General features: G+C 43.1%; 1 protein-coding gene across 1 annotated transcript in view; it reads left to right on the top strand.

The window, feature by feature from the left end:
• Positions 1-25,136, top strand: part of ABCC2 (ATP binding cassette subfamily C member 2) — a 70,433-nt gene that overhangs the window by 25,103 nt on the left and 20,194 nt on the right. The window contains exons 5-19 of the mRNA XM_077878018.1: positions 1-108; positions 575-630; positions 2,020-2,254; positions 4,125-4,288; positions 5,039-5,216; positions 8,054-8,308; positions 9,509-9,574; positions 11,746-11,883; positions 12,444-12,590; positions 14,247-14,331; positions 15,031-15,097; positions 16,922-17,048; positions 18,764-18,940; positions 20,192-20,359; positions 23,385-23,565. Of these exons, the coding sequence (XP_077734144.1) occupies positions 1-108; positions 575-630; positions 2,020-2,254; positions 4,125-4,288; positions 5,039-5,216; positions 8,054-8,308; positions 9,509-9,574; positions 11,746-11,883; positions 12,444-12,590; positions 14,247-14,331; positions 15,031-15,097; positions 16,922-17,048; positions 18,764-18,940; positions 20,192-20,359; positions 23,385-23,565 (2,152 nt within the window). The remainder of the gene's footprint in view (positions 109-574; positions 631-2,019; positions 2,255-4,124; positions 4,289-5,038; positions 5,217-8,053; positions 8,309-9,508; positions 9,575-11,745; positions 11,884-12,443; positions 12,591-14,246; positions 14,332-15,030; positions 15,098-16,921; positions 17,049-18,763; positions 18,941-20,191; positions 20,360-23,384; positions 23,566-25,136) is intronic.

The raw sequence follows: 25,136 nt of genomic DNA, 5'->3' as shown, positions 1-25,136 counted from the left end.
GACAGCAATTCTAACTTGGCTTACTCCTGCCTGTTCTTCATCGGCTATGCACTACAGATCCTGGTCCTGATCCTATCAGCATTTTCAGAAAAAGATGCCTCCTCAAATGTGAGACTCTAAATATGCCCACCTCATGTATTATTTAACTGGACATTGCCTTGACACATGTAACTTTGAGATGCTAAGGCCTCATGGAGTTCCTACAAGCCTGGAATATAGCCATGTAGACCATCTGTGGCTTAAAGAAACAGAAAGTGGCTAGCATAGGGAAATACTCTTTTATGAGTATGGAAATACTTTTACGCTGGCCCATCAATCCTCAGCATAGACAATTCATTCATGTATCTATGCAGAAAATTGGATTTTTACTGGTGACTTTAGGGTCTCCAGATAAACATTTCTTGTCCAATATACCTCAGTATTATGTCTACTTTTTAGCATAACATATCTAGAAAAATCAGAAATATATAAAATATAATTATACTGAATTATACACATTCTGATTTTAGTCCCACAAAGTTCCTGTTTCAAATTTATTTACTTTTTGATTTGTGTGTGTGTGTGTGTCTTGCAGAATCCATCATTCACGGCCTCATTTCTGAGTAGCATTACGTTTAGTTGGTATGACAGGTAGGAAATGCCTGGTGTGGGCTATCCATATCCCTACCCCCTCATTCTTCTGAAAATGATGTAAATCTTCATTTAATTTAATTTTTAAAAATATTTTAAAAATTTATTTGAGAGAGAGCATGAGCAGGGGGAAGGGGCAGAGGGGGAGAAGGAGAAGCAGGAAGCATGATGCAAGACTCAATCCCAGGACCCCGAGATCATGACCTGAACCAAAGGGAGACACTTCAGCAACTGAACCACCCAGGCATCCCTGGAAATCTTAATTTTAAAAATGCTTCCTGAGGCCTCCATTTCTCCTCTACTTAGAGTCCGAGAATGTTGACTTAATAGATCTATTTATTTCAGAGTGGCATGTGGAGGAGACGATGGAGGGGGATTTGCTTATGGTGGCCTGGGGGTTCCATAGAGAAAAGGAAGGATGTTAGAAAAAAAGAGGCAGAACGACAAGAAAAGGGACATTTGGTGGCAGGCAGTGTGGCACAATCTGGAGGGTAAGGGATGAGCTAGCTGGCCTGGGCTATCAAAGGATCTGCAGCCAACATTCTTGGCCTTTGTAGTTCCATGGGCCCCTGTGCAGGCTGGTAATGTCTAGGGATGCCTTCTCAGATATAATGTTTTCAACACATAAAGAAAAAGGTACAGGGTTACAAAGGAAACCAAATATATTAAAATATGATCAGTTAAATATTTTTAAAAACTTGTGATAAAGTAACACAAGTGCTTCTTTATGAATGTGTTAAATAACAAGATCTAGTGATGAGGTGAACAATGACCACAATCTCCAAGTAGCAATGAGTGTACACACACCATGAAAACACTGTGATGTCTCCCAGTGTCAAAGGAACAGGCACTCTTGTTTACAACTGTTTGGTTGCTGCCATTCATGTTATAAAGAAAGACTAACTTTCAGTGAGAAGCTTAGTGAAAATAAAGATGTAATATATTTTGTATCCATATTCTCAAATACCAGGTTGGTGGGCCCTGATGTAGAGAGATAGCACAGAGGAGACTTCCAGGGCTGCTTGGTTCCTGAAGGGCATTGTGAAGGCCCCTCAGGGAGATGCCAGAGGGGCAGAGAGGCAGCCAGTGTTTGAGGAAGTTGGAGGAGGAGGAGGTGATGCCCTTCTGGCTTTTAATTCAGCAGTGCTGCTCCTCTTCCCTTCTTGTCTGATTCTACATTCCATCACCTGTCCCATCCGTTTCCTGCCCTCCCTACAACTCTGTCAAGTTTGAAGGGCCAGGAGATGGAGTAGTGGGCCTCCTCCCATCCTCTGTCCCTCCATCTCAGAACTGCGGGTTGGGGGTGGGGGCCGGTTTTAACAGAAGCAGCAAGGGCACTGCCCCGACCCAGCCTGTAGGGTCTCAGCCTGTGGGTCACTCTGGTTCCAGCATTGTTATGAAAGGCTACAAGCAACCTCTGACACTGGAAGATGTGTGGGATGTTGATGAACAGATTACAACCAAGGCACTGGTCAGCAAGTTTGAAAAATATATGGTAGAAGAGCTGCAGAAGGCCAGAAAGACCCTCCAGAAACAGCAACAGAGGAACACCCAGGGGAAGTCTGGAGAAAGGCTGCATGACTTGAACAAGAATCAGAGTCAAAGCCAAGATATCCTTGTTCTGGTAACTTTCCCATGATGTCTGTGTGAAAGTGCTCTGTGTTTCAGGCAAGACGATATCAGTGTCCTAGTGATTCTGTCCTGACATTTTGATAGCACTTTATACATTGCAGTGCATTTTATATTATGTGTAGTATTCATAACATTAGTAATACCTTTGTGATGGGTACATGTCAATATAATGTGCTATTCTTTCTCCTTTTGGGCATATTTGAAATTTTCTATAATATGTCTTTAAAAATAGAAAAAACCAATACCTTAGCATTGCCAGAATTTGCAATTTGGTGGGCTTTAGCATTAGCAGTTAATTCACTTATTTATTCACTCAAGTACCAAGTATCAATTGTCAGAGAATATTCTGGACACTGGGTACAAGGAATAGCCTGAAGGAGTCCTCTTTATAGAGCTGGAAAATAAATAATAAACCAATACATGTTACTCTCTGAGAGTAACAAATGATATTAAGAATAAATAAAACATGTTCATGTTTTGCATGAAGTAACTTTAGGATGGTAGGAGAGACTTTTCAGAGGAGGTGACACTTGAGCAGAGACCCAAAGTCTGAGAAAAGTCCACCTGTGGGACCATCAGAAGGAGGTATAATCCAGACCAATGGAGCAGGAGTGTGAGGCTGAGGGGAACACGTTTAGTTTGTATGGAGAACTGCAAGAAGGTCCCGGGGCCTGGAGAAAGAGGCTGAGTAGGGGGTGAGATGAATTCAGGGCAGCAGGCAAGGCCTGTGCTGTGTAGACCCTTGTGGACCATGGTAAGGAGTCTGGGTTTAATGGAAGGTTTTGAACAGAAAAGTAATGTGATCAGATTTATATTTTAAAAATGCATCTGGGCTGCTGCCGGGAGGATAGATGGTTGAGGGGCAAGAGGAGAAGCTGGGAGGCAGCCTGGGGCAGATGGCCAGGCAAGAGACTGATCAGATGGGATCTCAGTGACAAAATTATAAGAGGAAGTCACTGGTAGAAAAAACCTGGAAACTGAGGCTGAGAAACTGAATTTGGGGCTTGATGAATAGAATGAAGAGGCCAAATCACAGGAAGAGGAAGAAGCTGGTGAGTGAGCAGTAATGTCCCATGTATTAGATTCCCAGGGCTACCCCAACATGGTACCTCAAACTGCATGGCTTAAAACAAACTTACTATTTCACAAAGGAAGCCAGAAGCCCCACATAAAAGTATCAGCAGGGCCACGCTCCTTACAAAACCCATAGGGGAGAAACTTTCCTTCCTTCTTCTATGTTCTAGTTTTGCTGCTCTTTGGTTTATGGATGCATCACTCCAGTCTGTACCTCTGTCATCACACTACCATCTTCTCTCTGGGTCTGAGTCTCTTCTCTTACAAAGACACCAGTCCTACTGGAGTAGGGCCCACCCTAAGAACTTCAACCTCACTTGATTACATCAGCAAAGGCCCCATTTCCAAATAAAGGCACATTCTAAGGTACTGGTGGTTAGAGTTACAGCATATTTTTTGAGGGAACATAATTCAACCCATAATATCCTACAACAACCACAAGCAAGAAAAAACAAAAAGTCTTAAAAATTCTCATGTTCATACCCTTCCTGGCAGGCCCCCTACTTAGAGTCTGTTCTTTGTTTTTTTATTTTTATTTTTTTTTAACATGGTATTTTTACCAGCTTAGTGGCCTGGTTTTCTCACCCAAGATAGATCAAGAGTATTGGAATGGGGAAGGAAACCAGTGACGGCAGCTGGAAGGGTGCACAGTGGCAGGCAGTGAGAAGACCAAAATCTGTGCAAAGAAAGCAACGGGATTCAGAGGCTTAACACTGGAGTCATGCAGTGTGAGACAAAAGTTTACACTACGTGACTGTGTAAGCACTGTTGTTTGGTTTTATACCTAGGAAGAAGTTAAAAAGAAAAAAAAGAAGTCTGGGACCACAGAAAAGTTTCCCAAGTCCTGGTTGGTCAAGAGTCTCTTCAAAACTTTCTATGTCATACTCTTGAAATCATTCCTACTGAAGCTGGTGTTTGACCTTCTCACGTTCCTGAATCCTCAGCTGCTGAAGTGAGTCCTGGACCTTGGCTAGTCCTTCAGGGCCTCCTCTGCCACTCCCCTCCCTGCTTGCCCCTTAGATATGCAGGCAGGAGTTTATTAAATTCCCATTGTTTAAAATGCTCATAATATTCCTCCACCTTCCAGTGTTGCGTTCACGAAAAGCACAGGGCTGTTCTAAAGATCTAAAATACTAGGTCTTTTAGCTTCCCTCTTTCCTACATCCCTCCCCTCCTAGGAAGCCAGGTTCTTGTTAGAGACTCTTGTTAAACAGAAGTGACCTGGGAGGAGGCATGCCCAAGAGGTGGGCAGCATAATCCAACAGAGCCTTATACCTAGTGTCTATAACCCCATCTCTACAGCCACAGCCTTTGGTGGGAGGTTTAGGTTAATCATGACAAGACTTTGTAGTCTGCTGGAATCTATAGGATGAATTCTCCTTTAGGGGAAGTTCGAACTCACATTGGATCCATGTCCTACTACCCCCTGGTAAGTAGGGGAAGACCGGGCCGAAGCATTGCATGCAGCACCAGGTCTAAAGAGCGTTTCTTTCATTATCCCTGCTCACAGCCATGGGTCATCATCTCTAATCTCTTGCTGCTAGCCCTCCAAGCAAAAGCAAAAGCCCTGATGCAACTGTGAAGTTTAGGTCTTCCAACAGTATTGGACAATTCTGGTCACTTTTGAAGCTGGCTGTGCATGAGGAATGTGAACAATCCTTGGAGACCTGATGGGCTCATTTATTTGATTTTGATTTGGCAGGTTGCTGATCTCCTTTGCAAATGACCCAGACATGTATGTGTGGACTGGGTATTTCTATTCGGTCCTCTTCTTTGTTGTGGCCCTCATCCAGTCTCTCTGCCTTCAGAGCTACTTTCAAATGTGCTTCATGTTGGGTGTAAACGTACGGACAACCATCATGGCTTCCATATACAAGAAGGTAGGTGGATTGTGTTAGACATCACTGAAGAAAATTCCCTTAAGTGTGAGCATTTATTCCAAGACTGAGGAAAACTTTGATAGAAATGAAAACTGATCTTAACATTCGATTCTAACTAACCAGATAACCTCCTTTAGATTTTTCTTTGAAAATTGTGAAAAGTGGATTCACGGACATAGAGCTTGTGCGTGTTCAGGGGACATGGGGGAGGATGCACTCTAGAGAAAAGCTGGCAAGCCGTTCTCTGCCTGGGATCTGCCTTTTAGCCTTGAAGGCTCGTGTACCTGTCTCTCTCTTCTTGCTCTCTTGACAAAGTGAGAACACCTTGGAAAAGAATGTAAGATTAGAATATTCGATTTGACAGCACATATACTGATAATGGAAAGAATATAAGATCAGAAAAGAAGCTGACCAATGGCAAACTCTTAAAATCACCATTTAAAATGGATACTACTTGAAACCAGGTTCATAAGACATGGTGTATTTATCTCTGTTACGATTTTGCCATAGACTAGAATGCTCTATGGGCCAGGGCTCTACCTCCCCAGACCCAGTTGCCTAGAGACTACTTTTTCTAATCTTTAGCATCTGACCACCCCTTCTCTGCCTGACTCCTTTTTTCATTTTGTAAATACATGCTCTCTGGTTACTGAGTTCTGCAGACCTGGGAAGTTTTTCATTTCCTTATGATGATTTTGCTAACCTTCCCTCTGCTGTGTTGCATTTAACCTTTAACTTTTTCAGAGCAACTGTATTTTCCTCGTGTCCTAGATACCAAGGTGAAATCTCATTTTGTCCCTTGAAAAATAGAATCAATTCTATCTCAATAAAAAATAAATAAAAAGAAATGAAAATACAATAGTTACTGTCAGTGACTACAAGCCTGAGGAAAAAAAAATTCATATGTGAGGAGATAGGACTTTTTATAGAATAGAACATTAAACTCCAATTGCCTTTTCTTCCTCTCTTTCTTGTGCCACTAGCGTTTTCTATCATAATGATTTTCTGTTACGGTTCCTGGTTCTCTCCTTTGCGTTTGTCTCTTAAAACCAATGTGTCATTGTCTTCCCTGAACAGATGTTGCCTTGTCCAGAGACCCAGACAGAGAGTCCAAAATGTCTTTAGATCAGAAGTCTGGTCAAGTCTTTCGAACTCCCTCCTGAGTACCCTCACACTGGAATTCGGACTTCCCCCCAATTTTTTAATCCCTTTATTTCCTTTGGAGATACTGGATTTCTGCTCGTTTGCAGGGTATCGGGTCACTAACCAGGCTATCTCAGCCATTTCTATGAATGTACACTTTTACAATTATGGTGGTTCGTTCCTAAATATATTCTAAGTTTTGCAACTGTTACAGTTCATAAAGAATTTGTAAAATGGAACTCTTAATAAGACTTTTAGTCAAATAAATATTCCTACTAAAATAGAATTTAAAACTGATTTCTTATGGCTAGACAATGCTTCATTTATGAAATGTTATGAAACACTTTTTATATCCATTATCAATTCATGGCCCTGTGAAGTAACTGCATTATCTCTAATTTACAGAGAAATAAGACTTAGGTCATTGCAATGCCTACAATCATATAGACAGGTATTGCCCTCAGATGAAGGCTATTAGAACTAAATTAATGCCTTTTCGACTGTACTGAGATTTATTGAGAATAGAAAAATGATGACCTTGAAGGGTAATTAGTTGGTTTGGCTTTTTGGTTTGTTTTGGGGAGGGGGATGTTTTTGTTTTCCATATCAAAGAGGAAGCATAGCCACAGACTGATTTCTCTAGAAACTTAATGGCCTAATGTTTTGGGGAATTTTCCTCATTTTACTGTATAACCAAGAATCCTGTTATGTTCCAAAGAAGTATGTCTTGGTGGATTAAGATGACAGTTGAGCTTCCAGGAAGAGGATGGAGGATCCCTAGGACCACCTAAAGGTCTATACTGTCTTTTGTGTGAATTAGAAAGCTCTCCTTCCTCCAGGAAGATGTAGCCCATGCCAGGTGGTTTTTTGTTTTTTTGTGAACTGGTTTCAGTGCCCCCACCTCAAGTTCCTTGGCTGGGTGCCCCCACCTCAAGTCCCTTGGCTGGGTGCATTTGTGCAAGGCACTGTTGTAAGTGACAGACCTGTGGAGATAAATCTTTTGGTCTCTCTAACATGAAAACAGGAGCCAATGCTATGTGATTCAGCATCTAGATATTGTCTGCAAATTCCTGACAATAAACAAATTTTGCTTCAAATGCATGAACCGCACAGCTTTCCTCTTCATTCTGAGACTTCTGTCCTTCTTGGAAATGGCTGCAACTTCCTTTTAAGAACATGGCTCCAAGTAACACTGCCACAACCAAATCTAAAAGGCCAGAGTCAATAAGTGATTCCTCCCTTCCTATCATCCTTCAGTATCTGATTCCCTACTGTGTGCCATGTGATATGGTAGTGAAATGAACAGATGTAGCCCTTGTTCTCATTGAGTTTACGTCTGGTGGAGAAGTAGAAAAATGACATCATTACAGTTCAGTATGATGAATGTAATGCCAGAAGTAAGCCCCGAATGTTCTGGGAGTACACAGAAGGTACTGGTATCTAACCCAAACTCAGGAGTCCAGGAAAGTCTTCTCAGAACAAATTCCATCTAAACTGACACTAAAGAAAAGGAATTTTCTGAGCAAAGAAATGTGTATATTGGGGTGGGGTTGGTAAGGGGTTCAAGGAGGTAGAAATAACCTGAAAGAGGAGTCAAGAATGAGAGAAAACTCTGTATAAGGTTGGGAGACAAGAAGGCAGAGCCCCTTGGAAACGTTGTGTCTATTGTTCCCAATTCCAATCTTTATCTTTAGGCGCTGACCCTTTCCAACCAGGCCAGGAAGCAGTACACCATTGGAGAAACAGTGAACCTGATGTCTGTGGATGCTCAGAAGCTCATGGATGTGACCAACTTCATTCATCTGCTGTGGTCAAATGTTCTCCAGATTGCTTTATCTATCTACTTCCTGTGGGCAGAGCTGGGACCCTCCGTCTTAGCAGGTGTTGGGGTGATGATACTCCTAATTCCAGTTAATGGGCTACTTGCCTCTAAGAGTAGAGCTATTCAGGTAAAGAAACTGAGTCACACTGGGGATATATATACCTTCTTCAAAGTCTAAAAGTCTTTTGTTTACTCTAACTCTTGGGCATTTGGGCAGGCAAAGCTGATGGAAGACTTTCCAGCATTCCACATGAACGTGGTTTTCTCTATCTTCCCCTTTCATCTTTTGACCAATCTTAAGGTTTATATTCTCTTTATTCATGTTAGAGGGCAGAGAGGGGAGAGCTGTCCAGAGACCCTGCACATAACTCTTCTACCCTGCTCTGATAGGCTGTTTTTTTTTTAATTTTCTATTTTTTAAAGAAGATTTTGTTTTTAAGTAACATCTACACCCAACATGGGGCTCAAATCTACAACCCTGAGATCAAGAGTTGCATGTTCCACTGACTGAGCCAGGCAGGTGCCCTAGGGCTGTTCTTAGAATAGTGATGATTGGCCCTGTTTTCCCCATCATAGCAATACAAACCAATCATGCAGAGCAGACACATGAGTGACCCAAACTTTAAGCCTAAATCCTGGCAATCAACCGTGCTACTACTAGGTGGCAGGGTTCCCTGCAGACAGTTCTTTGATCTGCCAGGAATCACAGATTGGGTGGGAAGACTGGATGCTGTATGTGATACATTTATTCATTCCCTTTGTGTTCCTTTAGTTACAAATAATTATTTTTAAAAGATATAGTGTACATGCTATTCTGGGAACAGGGCAGCAAATTAGACAAAGCTCTTGTTCTTGTGGAGTTTACATTCTTCTATAGTGGAAATTTAGGCCATAAATAGAAGCAAACAAGAAAACTATCAGGTCATGATAAATGAAACAGGGTGATATGATAGCAAGAGAGTGGATGGTGGTTTTAGATGACAGGGTCAGGAAAGGCCTCATACATGTGAGGGTACATGTGAGGGTACAGTCAGGAGCCTGACTGTGAAGGAGCAAGTTCCCAGAAGTATAATCTGGGAAGAGGGCAAGCCAGGCAGAGCCTGCAGGGGCAGACATGAGCTTGACACGTTTAAGGATCAGAATGAAGACAGGTGTGGCAGGAGCAGCCTGGACAAAGAACACGGTGGGGAGAGACGCATCCCAATCCCGGGCACCTCAAGTTCTTACCGACTGACATCTACAAGTGTCACCAGCACAACCTAGCATCCATGGCAAATCCGAACCGTCTCACAAAGAAGTGTGTTTTGTTTTACTTTTTCCTTGGCAGGTAAAAAATATGAAGAATAAAGACAAACGTTTAAAGATCATGAATGAAATTCTCAGTGGGATCAAGGTGAGAAACTGAGGAGGAGCAGGCCCTCCATGTAAAATGGTGGCAGCAGCGGCAAAGGGTTCTTGGCCTCAACAAAGCCTGGTAGGGGTTGTGAACAGCTCCTTCTGGGCCTGAAGTGTGTCACGGGACTCCAGGCTCATCTGTCCACAAGTCTCCAAGTCTCCTGCTTTTCCTTCTAGCTGTTTCAGGCCCTCTTTCAAACCTGGATTTCTGTTTATTTACCTTAAATGTTTGTTTGTTTGTTTTTATGTTTTTCTGTAGAAATTGTCAAATGCACACAAAAGTAGAGAATGATCTCATGAGACCCAGTGGACTTCTCACCCACGTCTACCAATTATCAGCATGATCTGATCTGTGTATCCACTTCATGCTCTGCTAGATTATATTTAAAGCAAATCCCAGATATCTTGTCATTTCATTCATAAATACTTTGTATGTTTCTAAAAGACTTTATTTTTTAACATAGCCACAATACCATTAGTATACCTAAAAAAGATTACTCATTTTTTTGGGTACTGCTAAATTTTCCCGATTGCCTCATATGTCATTTGTTTGCTGAATTAGTTGGAATAAGGATCCAAAAAATGTCCAAACATAGCATTTAGTTGCCAGTTCTTTGAATCTATAATAGACTCTTTCCTTTTGTTTTGTTTTTTTAATTCCTCTTTTGTCATATTGGAGAAATCAGATTGTGTTGTTTCCTGTATTTCTTATAAATTAGTAATCAGATCTAGAGGCTTGATTAGTTTTTTTGTTTGTTTGTTTCTTTGTTTTTGTTTGTTTGGTAGGGAGGAAGGATACTTTCAGAGGGTACTGTACAGATATGATCCAGGTATTGTCAGTCTGATTCACCCCTTAATAGGTTTCCTGCTGTTCTTCTTCTTCTTTTTTTTTTTTTTTTTTTCTGCCATTCTTTCACTTAGAGCAGTGATTTGTGGCCCTGGAAACACATTTTGACCCCCTGGGCAGTTTGTAAAACCCACTGAAGTTTGGGCTCTAATTCAAGCCATTTAAATTAGATTCTCTGATGTTGAGGCCTAGGCATACATATGTTTTAAAAGCTCCCCAAGTGATTCTAATATGCAGCCAACATTGAAAACTATCATAAGAGTTCTTGCATCCATGAATGATCATTACCTTGATCTATTATTTCATTAGGAGCAAAAGAGTGAAATTTTAGTTCTATTAAATTTTAGTTCTATTAATCTTTGGCAATGATTAGCTGGAATTCTATAATGAAGAATTATCTTTAATCAACTAGTTAGTTACCCTAAAATAAATTTTGTACAGGACAGGCAAGATAAATGCTTGCTTCATTCCCTCTATTGACCAGCTTTCAAAATAATGCATTTACTCCCACAAAGGTCACCAAGATGTTATTTTTTTTAACATTTGTGTTGTTTTGAATTCAAGGATTTAAGTATTATCCTAAACTTTTTGAAAATGAAATGGAGGCCTTTTTTAATCCCTGATATTTCTCTACACAGAGCTCTGATATGCCTTCTTGCTAAATCTAGTAAAATGAAAAGATAGCTCTGACTTTGCATCTCTGTTCTAACACTTGCTAGCTTGGTAACTTTGGTCAAGTTAATTAGCTTTGGGATCCCTGGGTGGCGCAGCGGTTTAGCGCCTGCCTTTGGCCCAGGGTGCGATCCTGGAGACCTGGGATCGAATCCCACGTCGGGCTCCTGGTGCATGGAGCCTGCTTCTCCCTCTGACTATGTCTCTGCCTCTCTCTCTCTGTGTGTGTGTGTGTGTGTGACTATCATAAATAAATAAAAATTTAAAAAAGTTAATTAGCTTCTTCAGCCTGTTTCTTTATCACTAAAATTGATACAATAATTCTGCAAAAGTCAGGGATTCTCCTTGGTTTGCCCAGAACTTTCTGGGCTTAGCACTGAAAGCCCCATGTCCTAAGCAACCCCTTAGACCCAGGTAAACTGGGACAATTGATCACACTAAGGCTGTTATAAGGATTAAGTAAGATAATGTGTATAAACCATTTTGTACATAGTAGGTTGTCAGCAAATGCAGCCTATCTTTCTATAATCATACTTTATAATCTGGATTTCTACCTTCCATCCCCCGTTTTGGAGAACACATCCTAAAATCTGGGCAGATGAGCCCTTTTGGGGCAACAGTGTGAGCTGTGCTGTTTTCTATCCTCTTAGATCCTGAAATATTTTGCCTGGGAACCTTCATTCAAAAACCAAATCCACGAACTTCGGAAGAAAGAGCTCAAGAACCTGCTGACCTTCGGGCAGATGCAGTCTGTCATGGTGTTTCTCTTATACTTAACTCCGGTCTTGGTGAGTGACAGCAATCAATGGGCTGGGAAGAGGAAGCTGCCAATCAATCAGCTGCCTGAAGGGGAAGGTTCTAGATAGGCTGCCCAGTGCTGTAGGCCTAGCCCTCAAATCCAGGGAGTTCTGGCCCCTCCTCACTTTCTCAGAGCCACTATCCCTACCTCGTGCCCCAGCTCTAGTTTCACCCCAGTGTACAATTTGGTGCTCTGGCAGCCCAGAGCAAGTTTCCAGAATGGTTGGCATCAATGAGGTATCCAGGAATGGTTTGCATAGGAGACTTTCTATCTTCTTGAGGAGGCTGTGTGGATTTAGAGTGGGAAGGAACACCAATATCGGAGCCAGGAGACCCAAACTATGGTCTCAGTGATACCATTAACTGACCTTGTGACCTCAGGCAAGATATTTCCTCTCCTCTGGGCTCCGCTTTCTCAGCTGTAACACAAGAAGATTGAGACAAAAATTCCTAAAGCTCCTTCAACTCTGATATACCATGTTCCTGTGTCTTAGCATAAGGCTGCTTGGACCCGTTTAGGAATGAATTCCTCGTGACCTTGCTTCTCCAGGTGTCTGTGATCACGTTTTCAGTTTACACTCTGGTGGACAGCAATAATGTTTTGGATGCAGAGAAGGCATTCACCTCCATCACCCTCTTCAATATCCTGCGCTTTCCCCTGAGCATGCTCCCCATGGTAATCTCCTCACTGCTCCAGGTGGGTAGGATCTCTCACTGCTGCCTGATTATCTCTGGTTAAAAGCCTTACGTTCCAAAGTGACTAGCCTCTCAGAGTGCACGTCTAGCTTCTGCTGGTGAACTTTCAATTAGAGACCTTTGTTTGGTCTTAGTAAAAACCAAGTAAAGACCAAGACCAAGTAAAGACCAAGACCAAGACCAAGTAAAGACCAACAAACTTGGAGACCAAGTTTGATCTTAGTAAAATCACAAGCTCTCTGAACCCTAATTAATCTGACTATAAAATGAGGATAATCATACCAATCTTCTCTACCTCACAGGGAGAGAGTGCTTGTGAGAGCATTTAGTGAGATGATGGTGATGAGCCCTGGTACCTGGAACATTTTTAAGCCCCTTTCCCAGCCTGGTTTCCCCCACATTTTTCCAGGGCTTTGGAGTATTTATAAGCATTAGGGAAATATGGCACAAAGGGAAAGAAAAGACATTGTCTTGCATGAAGCTATGTAAGAGTAAAACTGAATGCAGTTCTTGAGCTTCGAGCTGTCAGTTTGGAGTTTAAGAGATCTTGGATGGGCCAGAGGCAGTGTCTGGGTCCTGCAAAGTGAGCATAGACACTGAGATGGACCAGGTACCAGACCTCAGGAGGACATTCATGGGACAGGAGGTAGACTGGTGAGGTGGCCAGGAAGATGGAGTGTAGTGATATGCATTTACCCAGGCAGTGGCTGGCTCCGACCACAAGAGTGACCCCCCTGTCCTGGAGGGAGTGAAGAAAGGCTAACAGATTTGACTGATAGAGAAACAGCAGGCTCTTTTTAGATGCAGTTAGTTTACTACACAGATAACCAAAGCAAAGTCAGCAGAGGTGTCCACTCCCTTCATCCCCGTCTCACAGGATGACCATGCATCCCCGCTGTGTGGCTCCCTGTGTCTGAGGAGCTGATTGGCGCAGCAGCACCCACACAGTTTTGTAGCCTACAGCGGTGCTCAGGAGGGAGCAAGGCAGAGAGTCTGCTCCTTCATTAGAACCCGGGTGGCAAGGAGAAACCATCTTATGACAGGTTCCCTGGAAATAGGGAGGCAAGTGAGAAATGTCCTTGTAAAAGCTCCCAAGAATTCCAAGTTCTCATTGTTTCCGGAGACTACAGGATGTCTGCCAATGCTTGGGTCAGCTGTGGTTTAAACCTGGCCTATGTGGAGATGTGAAAGGTCACTATGGTGCCGTGGCCAATTCCTCTATAAAGGGTCCTAGTAGTGGCTCAGTTAGGACACCGGATGAGCCCAAGGCATGGATACTCAAGTACAGAAGAGCACATCCGGGGCCCAGTTACCAAAACTAGACAGAAGTTAGGGTTTTGTCTTAGAGGAAGGCAGAAGACAGTTTCCGGAACCAGGTCCAAAGATTGGAGAGATGGCAAGAGAGGTGACTCCCAAGTTTTCTAAGGGGCTGAAACAGAGCATCTTAATTTCCCTCTGTCTCTTGAGGCTGAGGTGTGGCTGAGTCTGTGGTAGGTGTCCAGAGGGTCCAGCTGTGGCAAATGGCAAATCATTGGCTAGAAACTCAGCAGGTGGACTGCTTCCACATCCAGGGCTGATGGCAAAGTCAAAATTCTCTCCCTGCTTGTGCTTGTCATTGGATTTTTTTATTCTTCAGATCCCTTGTGTCCCTCTCTAGGCCAGCGTTTCCAGAGAACGCCTGGAAAAGTACTTGGGAGGGGATGACTTAGACACATCCGCCATTCGACGTGACAGCAGTTCTGGTAATGGATCTGAAGCTGCTCCCCAAGCTTAGCCACAGAGCTGGCACCTGAACTCAATATCTGGGGCCTCTGGGCGGCAAACTGATTGAAAGGGAGACCTGGGAGTTTATCTTGAAACCCACCTTTACATAATAAGCTTGCTGTTTTTACTTAAATTATGCTTTCATTTAGAGCAGAGTACTTAGCCAGATTGCTAAACAAAGCTGGGCCAGCCACTCTGAGGATGAGCAGGGAATCCTGCAAAACATCTAGAAAGCAAAAGTCAGGATAGTGCCAAGCATAGGAATTGGGGAAGGTAGACTGGAGCTCTGAGGCCTGGGGGGCAGCCACAGCCAGAGCAAGCCATGGGTCTGGAGTTCAGGGAGCTGCTAGATTTCTATCTGGAGCTGGAATTTTTACCAGGATGCTAGGCAGCAGGGGGCCCGAGAACAGACCCAGAGTGTCTGCAAGTCAAGAGTCTGGGCTACTGACAAGGTTGGCAATTCAACCAACAATCCAACAATCCAACCTATTTGCAGGCCACTTTTGGTCTCAGCTGGGAGCTTTCCTTTCCCTCCTGTTCATGGAGGAGCCGGCGCCTGGCAGAGGGGATCTCAGGTGCTGCTGAAGGAAGCCAAGAGGGGGAAACACATGAGGGCTGAGAAGGAGCAGACACATGGGGCCTACAGCTCATGAAAAGAGGGGCCTTCTTCTCCACAGACCAAGCTGTGCAGTTCTCAGAGGCCTCCTTCACCTGGGACCGGGACTCGGAAGCCACAATCCGAGAGTGAGTTGCCCCCTTCCCACCCTGCTGTTCTTCAGAATTCTCTTTGCCAGCCCTGTTATTAGAAAGGTCCATGTAATAGGGCACATGTGCCCATGTTCAGGTAGAGATAGTGCAGGCTGAACCCCCGGAGGGATGTACTGACAGCAAAACCCCTGAGCCTCTTTCCCTATAATTGCATCTGCCTCTCTACTGTCTTCCTGTGGGACACATACATCCTGCTAAGGACCCATGAAGACAGGTATTCCAGATTGTGGAAGGAGGTAGTGCAGTGTTGGGAAGTGGCCTCGGGCTCTGGGTACGGGAAAGGATACATCCAAGAATCTGAAATCAATTTAAGTTTATTCACTCACTCAAGAATAGTAACCAAGAATGTGCCTTCGTTCCCCACAGTGAGCAATGGGAGCCACCTCTAACTAAGATTAAACTTGAGATCCAGAGTTTTACATCTAAATAACCCATTTCCACATCCCACCTCCTCTGCCCTTAGCCAGCCCTTTCTTGCCATGCTGCACTGTAGTTCCTTATCCACAGTTTTGCTTTCTGTGGTTTCAAGTTACCTACAGGCAACCTTGGTTGTCCTCTCTGTAAGCAGATGATCCTCCTGACAAATAGTCAGAAAGTCAGTAGTAGCCTAATGCTAGGTCACAGTGCCTACGTCATTCATTCACTTCTGCTCTGCACATGGGCATTGTCACATCTTGAATCATCAGAAGAGTGAGTACAGTACAATAAGAGAGTAAAACCACATTCACCTACCTTTTATTATAGTATACTGCTATAATTGTTCTACTTCATTAGTTATTGTCATTAATCTCTTCCTGGGCCTAATTTAGAAATTTAACTTTATCACAGGGCTATCTGGATAGGAGAAAACCTAGTACCTGCAGGGTTAGATACATATACCCAGCTCCACTGAACATAGCACACACGATACACCAGGAAGACTGAGCAGGCCACATCTTTCTTCACAATCCAGCGCATGTAATCTCCCTGTTGCACCTAGGATTTTCCAAACTTCTCTCTTATTCTTACATCCTTTGATATGAATTCTGGAGCTTGCCCCAGGATGCACTGGGGCCAGAAGCCCCTCCTCTGAACCCTCTCAACCTGAAAGCCTCCCTTTGCAGAGAGAAGTCTAGACACAGCTCCCACTTTCAGCTGAACTTCTTTTAGATGTATACTGTAGCAATAGGCAGATTCAGAAATATTGTGAACAAGTTCCTAATGTTCCAAATATTCTAGGGACTCAAAAATAGGTGGGCGCAGAGTTGCTAGGAGTCCAGCCCAGTGTGTGCCCTTCCCCAGCAGGACACGACCAGATCTCCAGAGGAAAGGGCAGGGAATTTATGCTTTTTTGCAAGTGCCCCACTGAATGGCTATTCTCATTGAACAGTCAAGTTTGGGAAACACTTATCTATTCCAATCCTGTTAGTTCATAAATGGAAGTCCGGAGAAAGTGACTTTCCAAGATCATACAGCGTAGCAGTAGTAGAGTTGAGACTTGAACTCAGGTCACCAGATTCTCATTAGGTCTTGTCAATGGTACCATGTTGGTGCTAAGAGAATTATTCCAGTTGAAACTACACTGGGACAAACTGTTTGTAGATAGTTGAGTAAGGGTTCACTCTCTAGCCCTTTAGAGCTTAAAAAAAAAAAAAAAGAAAGATATTAAAGAAGCACTTCAAAGTCTTCTATATCCAAGACAAATTTTCCAGTCTTGTGGGTAAGACTCAAACCAGACTTAACATGGATAGTCTGAGAGGTGGCCTGAACCACTCTTGAATAACTGCCCTCATCTCCTTCAAATACACTTCTCTCTTTCAGTGTGAACCTGGACATTATGCCAGGCCAATTGGTGGCTGTGGTGGGCACTGTAGGCTCTGGGAAGTCTTCCTTGATGTCAGCCATGCTGGGAGAAATGGAAGATGTCCATGGGCACATCACCATCAAGGTGAGAGAGGATGCCAAGAAGAGTTCTGACATTCAAATGTGGACCATACAGCACTGAGGAGGAGAATCTGATAACCACTGTTGTTTTGCAGTAGGAGGGGTCTTACAGACATTTGGTAGACTTGCAAACTAGATTCTTTGCCCCACTCCACACATATACTCAGACCCAAGGGTAAATTCTAAAAATCTGCATTTTTAATGAGGTCCCCAGGTGATTCCCATATGTATACTTAAGTTTGAAAGCTGTTAAATAGAACTCTTCTTCCTTCAAAGTACAGGCAATTCTGCTTTATCTGTGTTTCTAAAAACATCATTAAAAACTTACATAACTTTGTAACCAAGGTACCAACAAAACCAATAACAATAATAGCAATTAAAGCAGCAGCACTGTAACTGACACTCAGCATCACAGCTAATCCTGGATCCCCTGCCTTCTCCTTTGAGAGCTTGGGCTTCAAGGGTACTTCCTTCCAATACCAAAATTTGATATAGGGTGTAGATATCTTCATCAAATTTTTTTAACAGAAGAAAACTTTTCATAATGTCCTCATTAGTACTCTCTGCTTCCCCAGAGTTAAATTTAAGGGAAATTTTATATACTTAGAATCATTTAACCAGCCATCACTTGCATTAAAAAAAAAAAAAGGCATGTCAATAGATTTTTTTTAGCTTTTTTCCTTAAGATCTTTGTATCTTGCTAAGCGCTTCTTTTTTAATTATGAGAAAACTTGCCGCTGATTGCTTGATACTGACATGCTTAGAAAATGAAGAATTAATGCTTCTTCTGCATTATACTGACCTTATTCCCTAATTTACCAGTCACTTATGAGCTAGTGTACATTAAATAGACACACAGTAAAGCAGAACAGACTCTACAGATTAAAATCTGTTTCCTAACTCCTTTTTAAAAAATTTATTAGAGAGAAAGAGAGTGTGAGTCCAAGTGTGCATGTGAGGGGGGAGGGAGAGTAGTAGAAGGAAAGAGAGAATCTCAAGCAGATTCCCCACTGAGCACAGAACCTAACCCAGGGCTTGATTTCAAGACCTTGAGATCATGACCTGAGCCAAAATCAAGAGTCATATGCTTAGCTAACTGAGCCACCCAGGCACCCCAGTTTCCTAACTCCTTTTAGGAAGCTTTTTCAAAAAAGTTTTTGAGTATAGTTGACACACCATGTTACATTAGTTTCCAGTATATTGGGAAGCTTTTTCTTGCTAACTCAAAAGTGAGCCCATTCTCAAATACAGGCCTTTGTCAGGCTCCATCTCTCATTGGACATGATCTGCCTTATGCATCAGCCAGTCACCCTAATTCAAATATCTTGGTTCTTCCTAAAATACCATCTATATCATCCCCCTTATCAGTGTTAGCCCTCTCACCAGAGTCTTAGAAAACTCACTGAGGTCAAACTAAAGCCCTGTTCTAGAAGTAGCATGTGCATTCATCCCCCAATTTTTAGGATCATGGCTAGAAAGTAATAGTAAAAAAGGCGGGGGGGGGGGGGCAAATATTTAAGTGGTGGATAGGATATCAAATCTTTCTCCTTGGTTGGTGCAATATATGCAAGACATTTATAGATATCAGATGCTCAGTCAGCCTACATTGATTTTCTTCAAATCTATGTTCTTTTTTTTCCTCCCCATCCTGCCACTCCTTCCTTAAACTCTGTATTTCTGGAGGTACAACTGTCACATGGTCTGACCCTTCACATCTAGGGCACCATAGCCTACGTCCCACAGCAATCCTGGATTCAGAATGGCACCATAAAGGACAACATCCTTTTTGGATCCGAGTTGGATGAAAAGAGATACCAGCAGGTGCTAGAAGCCTGTGCCCTCCTACCAGACTTGGAAGTGCTGCCGGGAGGAGACCTGGCTGAGATTGGAGAGAAGGTACTTTGGACACCAAGAGACCTTGAAGGGTGAAGAAATAGCAAAGATTTTTTTAAAAATGAGAATGGTGAAGAGGATGGAAGTAGAAGAGCTGGCCGGTTTTGGTAGTCAGGTTGGAACAAATACCAGAAAACCAAGTTTATGCAATATTTGAAACTTAAAATTTTGTAGCTGGAAGCAAATATCAGAACTGTGTCATCTAAAAGAATGCTGATGAGGCTAGGACCTGAGAGGTTAAGTAACCAGTGCCTGGCCCAAGGCTGGCCTCACAGATAGAGGAACAGCAGAGACAGGACCAGAGCTGAGAGGTTCTGACTCTACCTCTCGATATGAGTGAAGCCCAGAGGAAGGTTCCAATGATCTGCTTCACACACTTAGAAATTTAGTGTGATAAGGGAAGGGAGAAGAAATGTGTGGGAAATATCAGAAAGGGAGACAGAACATAAAGACTCCTAACTCTGGGAAACGAACTAGGGGTGGTGGAAGGGGAGGAGGGCGGGGGGTGGGGGTGAATGGGTGACAGGCACTGAGGGGGGCACTTGACGGGATGAGCACTGGGTGTTATTCTGTATGTTGGTAAATTGAACACCAATAAAAAATTAATTTATTAAAAAAAAAGAATTAAAATGCAGGTCCATAAACACTTGAAAAAAAAAAGAAATTTAGTGTGAATGATTTTTTCAGCTTATTAAATGCCTTTCTTAAAAATAGATTTTTAATGATTATACTGTATCCATTATATGGTCACAAATAAATACACATTTAGGATGTTTTTAACCTTACTCCTTATTACTAAAAATGAGTAGAGTAGTCTTTGGATGACAAGGATCTTCAGATATTAGAAGACTTTATTAGATATAGACTCCAGACATAGATCCGGAATGATTTTGTTAATCCAACATACATTTACTGAGTACCTACTACGTGCCACACACTATTTTCCATGCTGGAATTACATCCATGAATAAAATAGAGAAAATCTGCCCTAGTATAGCTCTACATTCCCATGGGGCAGGAAACAAAAATCATGAGTAAATCATACAATCAAAAATGGTAATTTGGGCATACATTTAATTATTGGGCCTGAAATAATTTATTTGAACCAAAGTTATTTACTTGTATAAAGAAACTTGTAAGGTTTTAAAGTCCTCGATACCTTTATTGAAGCAAATCTCTTTCTTTCCCCTCCTTTAGTCTCTATGAGGGTGGAACTATGGAGTAGTGCTTAATCGAAATTATTTTCTTCTTCAGGGTATAAATCTTAGTGGGGGTCAGAAGCAGCGGATTAGCCTGGCCAGAGCTACCTATCAGAATTCAGACATCTATGTTCTGGATGACCCCCTGTCAGCTGTGGATGCTCATGTGGGAAGACATATTTTCAATAAGGTCTTGGGTCCCAATGGCCTATTGAAAGGCAAGGTGAGAAGTTACATAAAGAAAAAAAAACAACATTGGGGTGGCAGTAGGGAGACACATCTCCTAGGACTGCTGTGTGTCCTGAAACAAATTTTCTTATTTACCTGTCCCCTCGGTTGCTGAGGAGATACAGTGTCAGAATTGGTCTCCCAGGAGAGGACCCAGGAAAGCTCCCATCTTGAGGTCCTGGCTTATGCTGGAACTGGTTAATCTGAGTCTTGGGGCTCTGACATTTGAGCCTCTTAAGATGATTGATTGTATTAAAAGGCACTTTGAGACCTGTAGCATAACAACAAATATATTTGGCCTGTGTCTCCATTTCCTGACACAGGGCTCCTATCTCTTGGAATTTCCTGAGTAATACTAGGAGGTTTTTGTTCTTAAGCCTAAAGAGTGGCTTAGGGTATGACCCCTCCATAGCTTTAGGACAGGACTGTTGAAGAGAAAGCCCAGGTGATAGGTGGGTTAAAACTTTCAGCCCCACCTACAAACCTCTGGGGGAGGGAGAGAGGAGCTAAAGACTGGGTTATAAAAATTTATGACAATGAAGATTCAGGGATGCCTGGGTGGCTCAGAGGTTGAGCAACTGCCTTTGGCTCAAGGCCTGATCCCAGGGTCCTGGATCAAGTCCCACATCCAGCTTCTTGTAGGGAGCCTGCTTCTGCCTGTGTGTGTGTATGTGTGTGTGTGTGTGTGTCTATCATGAATAAATAAATAAAACCTAAAATAAAATGAGATTGAGGGCTTCTGGATTGGTGATCTTGTGAAGGTGCTGAGAGGATAGCACAATTGGGTTATCCAATTGGTGCACCCCACAGGTGCACCCACACCCCCATGCACTGCCCTGTGCATTTCTTCCTTTTGACTCTTCTTGAGTTGTATCCTTTACAATAAACTGACAAACATAAATCAAGTGTGTTCTGGATATCTATCAACTATTCTAGCAAATCACTAATACAAGGAAGGGGCTTTATAGCTAGTTGGTCAGAAATATGGGTGGCCCAAGACTCACAACCAGCATCTGAAGTCAGGCCAGTCTCATGAGACTGAGCTCTTAAACTGTGGGATTTGTGCTAATTCCAGGTAGTTAGAATTGAATTGAATTGTTGAATACCTACCTGATGTCAGAGAATTGGCTGGTGTCAGAAAACCTCCCAGAGGACCCAACAACTTATGTTGCTGTTGGGACATAGATCATCCTCATGTATTAGAGCTATGTTCTAAGATACTTCCCTGGAACCTTTGCAGGACATAGGAATGCTATGCCTGGAAAGGATGACTCAACCTGAGCATAAAAATAAAGCTGACATTTCTTGAGTATTCATTATGTTCTAGGCCTATGCTAAGCACTTTGATTATGTTACCTCATTTGGCTCTCACAATGCTCCTGTGAGACAACAGATAAAGAGGTCAGAGCAAGTCACAAGAGCTGGTGGTAGGTGAAGACTAGGCTTTCCTTACCATGGACAAGCTAGCATATTTGCCCTGATGCAGTGGGCTGAGTAGGGGAGGGGCTAACAGAGCCCCTTGAGGATTTGAATGTGCTCCTCACCAACAGCAAGGGTAGAATGATGGCTGTCAATAATCTCTCCCTCAGCATCAGTCAGTAAAACTCCATCTGTGTTCGGCCTGTTTCTTTCACCTATCCTCTGATTTAACTGCTGCCAATCAGATGTTAAGTGGGCTGCTGTCCCACAGAGGCTCTTTGCCACTCTTGGATCAGTGAGTCAACAGGAACTCACTCTCCCTCCTATTCCTGGCGCTGGCTCCTGTCCTTAAGGCCTTTTGGCTCTATTCATTCATGAACTGTATACCACCCTATGACTGGTCTGTGGCAAAGACTGAGCCTGCACAGATGAAAAGATCTGATCTCAAGTAACATACAATCTAATGAGAAGATATACAGAAAAGCAAACAATAATATCATAATACAAGAATTATTATAATAATGGCAGTCTGTACAGTAGAAGCATCAGAGGGATACCCAAGTCTTATCTAAGGACTCAGGAAAGGCTCCCAGAAAAGTTGAGATTTGGAGGATGAGCATTTCCTGGGTCTTCCAGATAAGAGGGATCTAGTCTCTATAAAGCTATGAAGTAGAGAGAGCAGAGGCAGTGGTTTGGGTTATCTCTCCAGAGGCCCATTTCAACCCCATTGCTTCTGTCTGAACTGCATTACTGATCCATGAGTGTTTGTCTTTCTCCAACTGGAGTCCTTATTTCAGTAGTCGGTGTGGTTTGCAGACAGGAATACAAGAGATGCCAAGTTTCCCATACCACAGAGGGCTTGGACTGAAGACAAGGTTTGATGTCCCTACAATGTCTCTAATGTGCTAAAAGAATCTGAGCAGCTCTTGTTAGTTGAAGTTGGTTAGCTGGCTAGCCAGTTATTAGTTTTGTATGCATCGGTTATGTTGACAGGCTTTGATCTCAGGTGACATTCCTAAGCTCCCAGGAAGCTGGAAGAATGTGTGTGGGCAAACTTCTCTGTCCCTAAAGGAAAATAACTGAATATATCCAGGATATAGACTCCAGAAGGAGTCTCCTCCTACACACAGGGTCTCGTGTTAGGATGAGGTGCAGGGAAGGAAAGAAGAAGTAAAAGAGGCCAAGTGGTCAAGGCTACATCTTAAAACAGGGCCCTATATGAATTAAGTTGATGGCTTGCTCTTAAAAAGAAAAATGAGGGTATCTCTGGGTGGCTCAGCGGTTTAGCACCTGCCTTTGGCCCAGGGCGCGGTCCTGGAGTCCCGGGATTGAGTCCCACATCGGGCTCCTGGCATGGAGCCTGCTTCTCCTCCTCCTGTGTCTCTGCCTCTCTCTCTATCATAAAGAAATAAATAAATCTTTAAAAAAAAAAAAAAAAGAAAAATGAAGGAAGGTAGTAGACATTCTGGGTAGTTAGAAGTTAGCTACCCATTGTCAGTGGAAAGTTCCTTTCGTTTTTAAGAGCAAGCCAAGGATGGTGGCAGACAGAGGGTCTCACAGAGAGAAGCTGGTGGTACAACATACTGTTGTTTTTTTTTCAGACTCGACTCTTGGTTACACATAGCATTCACTTTCTTCCCCAAGTGGATGAGATTGTGGTTCTGGGGAATGGCACCATCTTGGAGAAGGGATCCTACAACACTCTGCTGGCCAAGAAAGGATTGTTTGCTAAGATTCTGAAGACATTCACAAAACAGACGGGTCCTGAAGGAGAGGCCACAGGTATGTGAGGAGGATTGGAACAGGATAAAGCTTGGGTATGGAAAGGGTAGGAGTGATAAACTGCTATTTACTTTCTGAACTATTCAGTATCCAGTGAATTCGACTTGGAAGTGAATTACACAGAGATCCAAAATCTGTTCTTTCAGTATTTTATGTCTCTGTAAAAAAAAAATCACAGACATAGCAACTCTGTGTCTGAGCCAAACTGGGGGTTCATCTTGCTCATAGGGTCTCTGACATGTAGTCAATGGACACTAGAAGGGTATGACTGAAGATTCAGGGTGATTAGCCTTGTGGAAGAAATGCTAGTGGCATCAGGGACCCCCTTTTACAGATGCTGTGCTTCTATGGATTCAAATCACACATCCCAACCCACCTACCCTGAATCCACTAAAACCACTTCCTGGACAGCTTCTGGGCTGATACTAATAGCATACTACAAAATTCTAGATAAGCCCTAAGAAGGCATCTTGACTAATACACCAATAACACTGGTTTTTTTTTTATTTTATTTTTATTTATTTATGATAGTCACAGAGAGAGAGAGAGAGAGAGAGGCAGAGACACAGGCAGAGGGAGAAGCAGGCCCCATGCACCGGGAGCCCGATGTGGGATTCGATCCTGGGTCTCCAGGATCGCGCCCTGGGCCAAAGGCAGGCGCTAAACCGCTGCGCCACCCAGGGATCCCCACCGGGGGTTTTAAATGGGGAAAAATCAGGGCAGTTTGCATGGTCTCACAGTGTAGTACAGGAATAGCCCCTAATACCACCACCGCTGGGGTCACCAGTTAGTTCTTTTTTTTTTTTTTTTTTTTAAGCACCTTATTGTAGCACTGTGCTTTTTTTTTTTTTTTAATTTATTTATTTATGATAGTCACAGAGAGAGGGAGAGAAAGAGAGACAGGCAGAGAGAGAAGCAGGCTCCATGCACCGGGAGCCCGATGTGGGATTTGATCCCGGGTCTCCAGGATCGCGCCCTGGGCCAAAGGCAGGCGCCAAACCGCTGCGCCACCCAGGGATCCCTCACCAGTTAGTTCTAGTCAGCAGTGAAACCCTGATCCCTGAGGACTTTCCTTTTATTTTTTTTTTTTTTAAGATTTTATTTATTTATTTGACAGAGAGCGAACAAGCAGGGGGAGTGGCAGGCAGAGGGAGAGGGAGAAACAGGCTCCCCGCTGAGCAGGGAGCCCAATGTGGGGCTCAAACCCAGGAATTTCAGATCATGACCTGAGCCAAAGGCAGACACTTAACCAACTGAGCCACTCAGGCACCCCCCTGAGAACCTTCTCAAAAATCTGCCATCAGTAGTCCTGTACATAGTTCTTGGTATCTGCTTCAGATAGCAGTCACCAGCAGGAAGTCAAGCCTGAGAAAGCATTCCAGAACTCAGTTGGGAGAGGGAGTAGCTATAAAGCCTGCAAGTGGGAATTCATGCAGGCGTTGAGGTCAGGAAATGTGATGGTTCAAAACCACCCTGGGGAGCACAAAGGATGGAAAGAAAAGCCTAAACCAGAAACTCTGTAAGTGTCGGGGGGATAGGGCAGGAACAAAGAACAGGATGATGTGGGTGAC

This window comes from Canis aureus, chromosome 29, assembly GCF_053574225.1.
Source record: "Canis aureus isolate CA01 chromosome 29, VMU_Caureus_v.1.0, whole genome shotgun sequence".
NCBI lineage: Eukaryota > Metazoa > Chordata > Mammalia > Carnivora > Canidae > Canis > Canis aureus.
The sequence above is the reverse complement of the archived record's forward strand: the minus strand, read 5'-3'. Positions and strand labels throughout refer to the sequence as shown.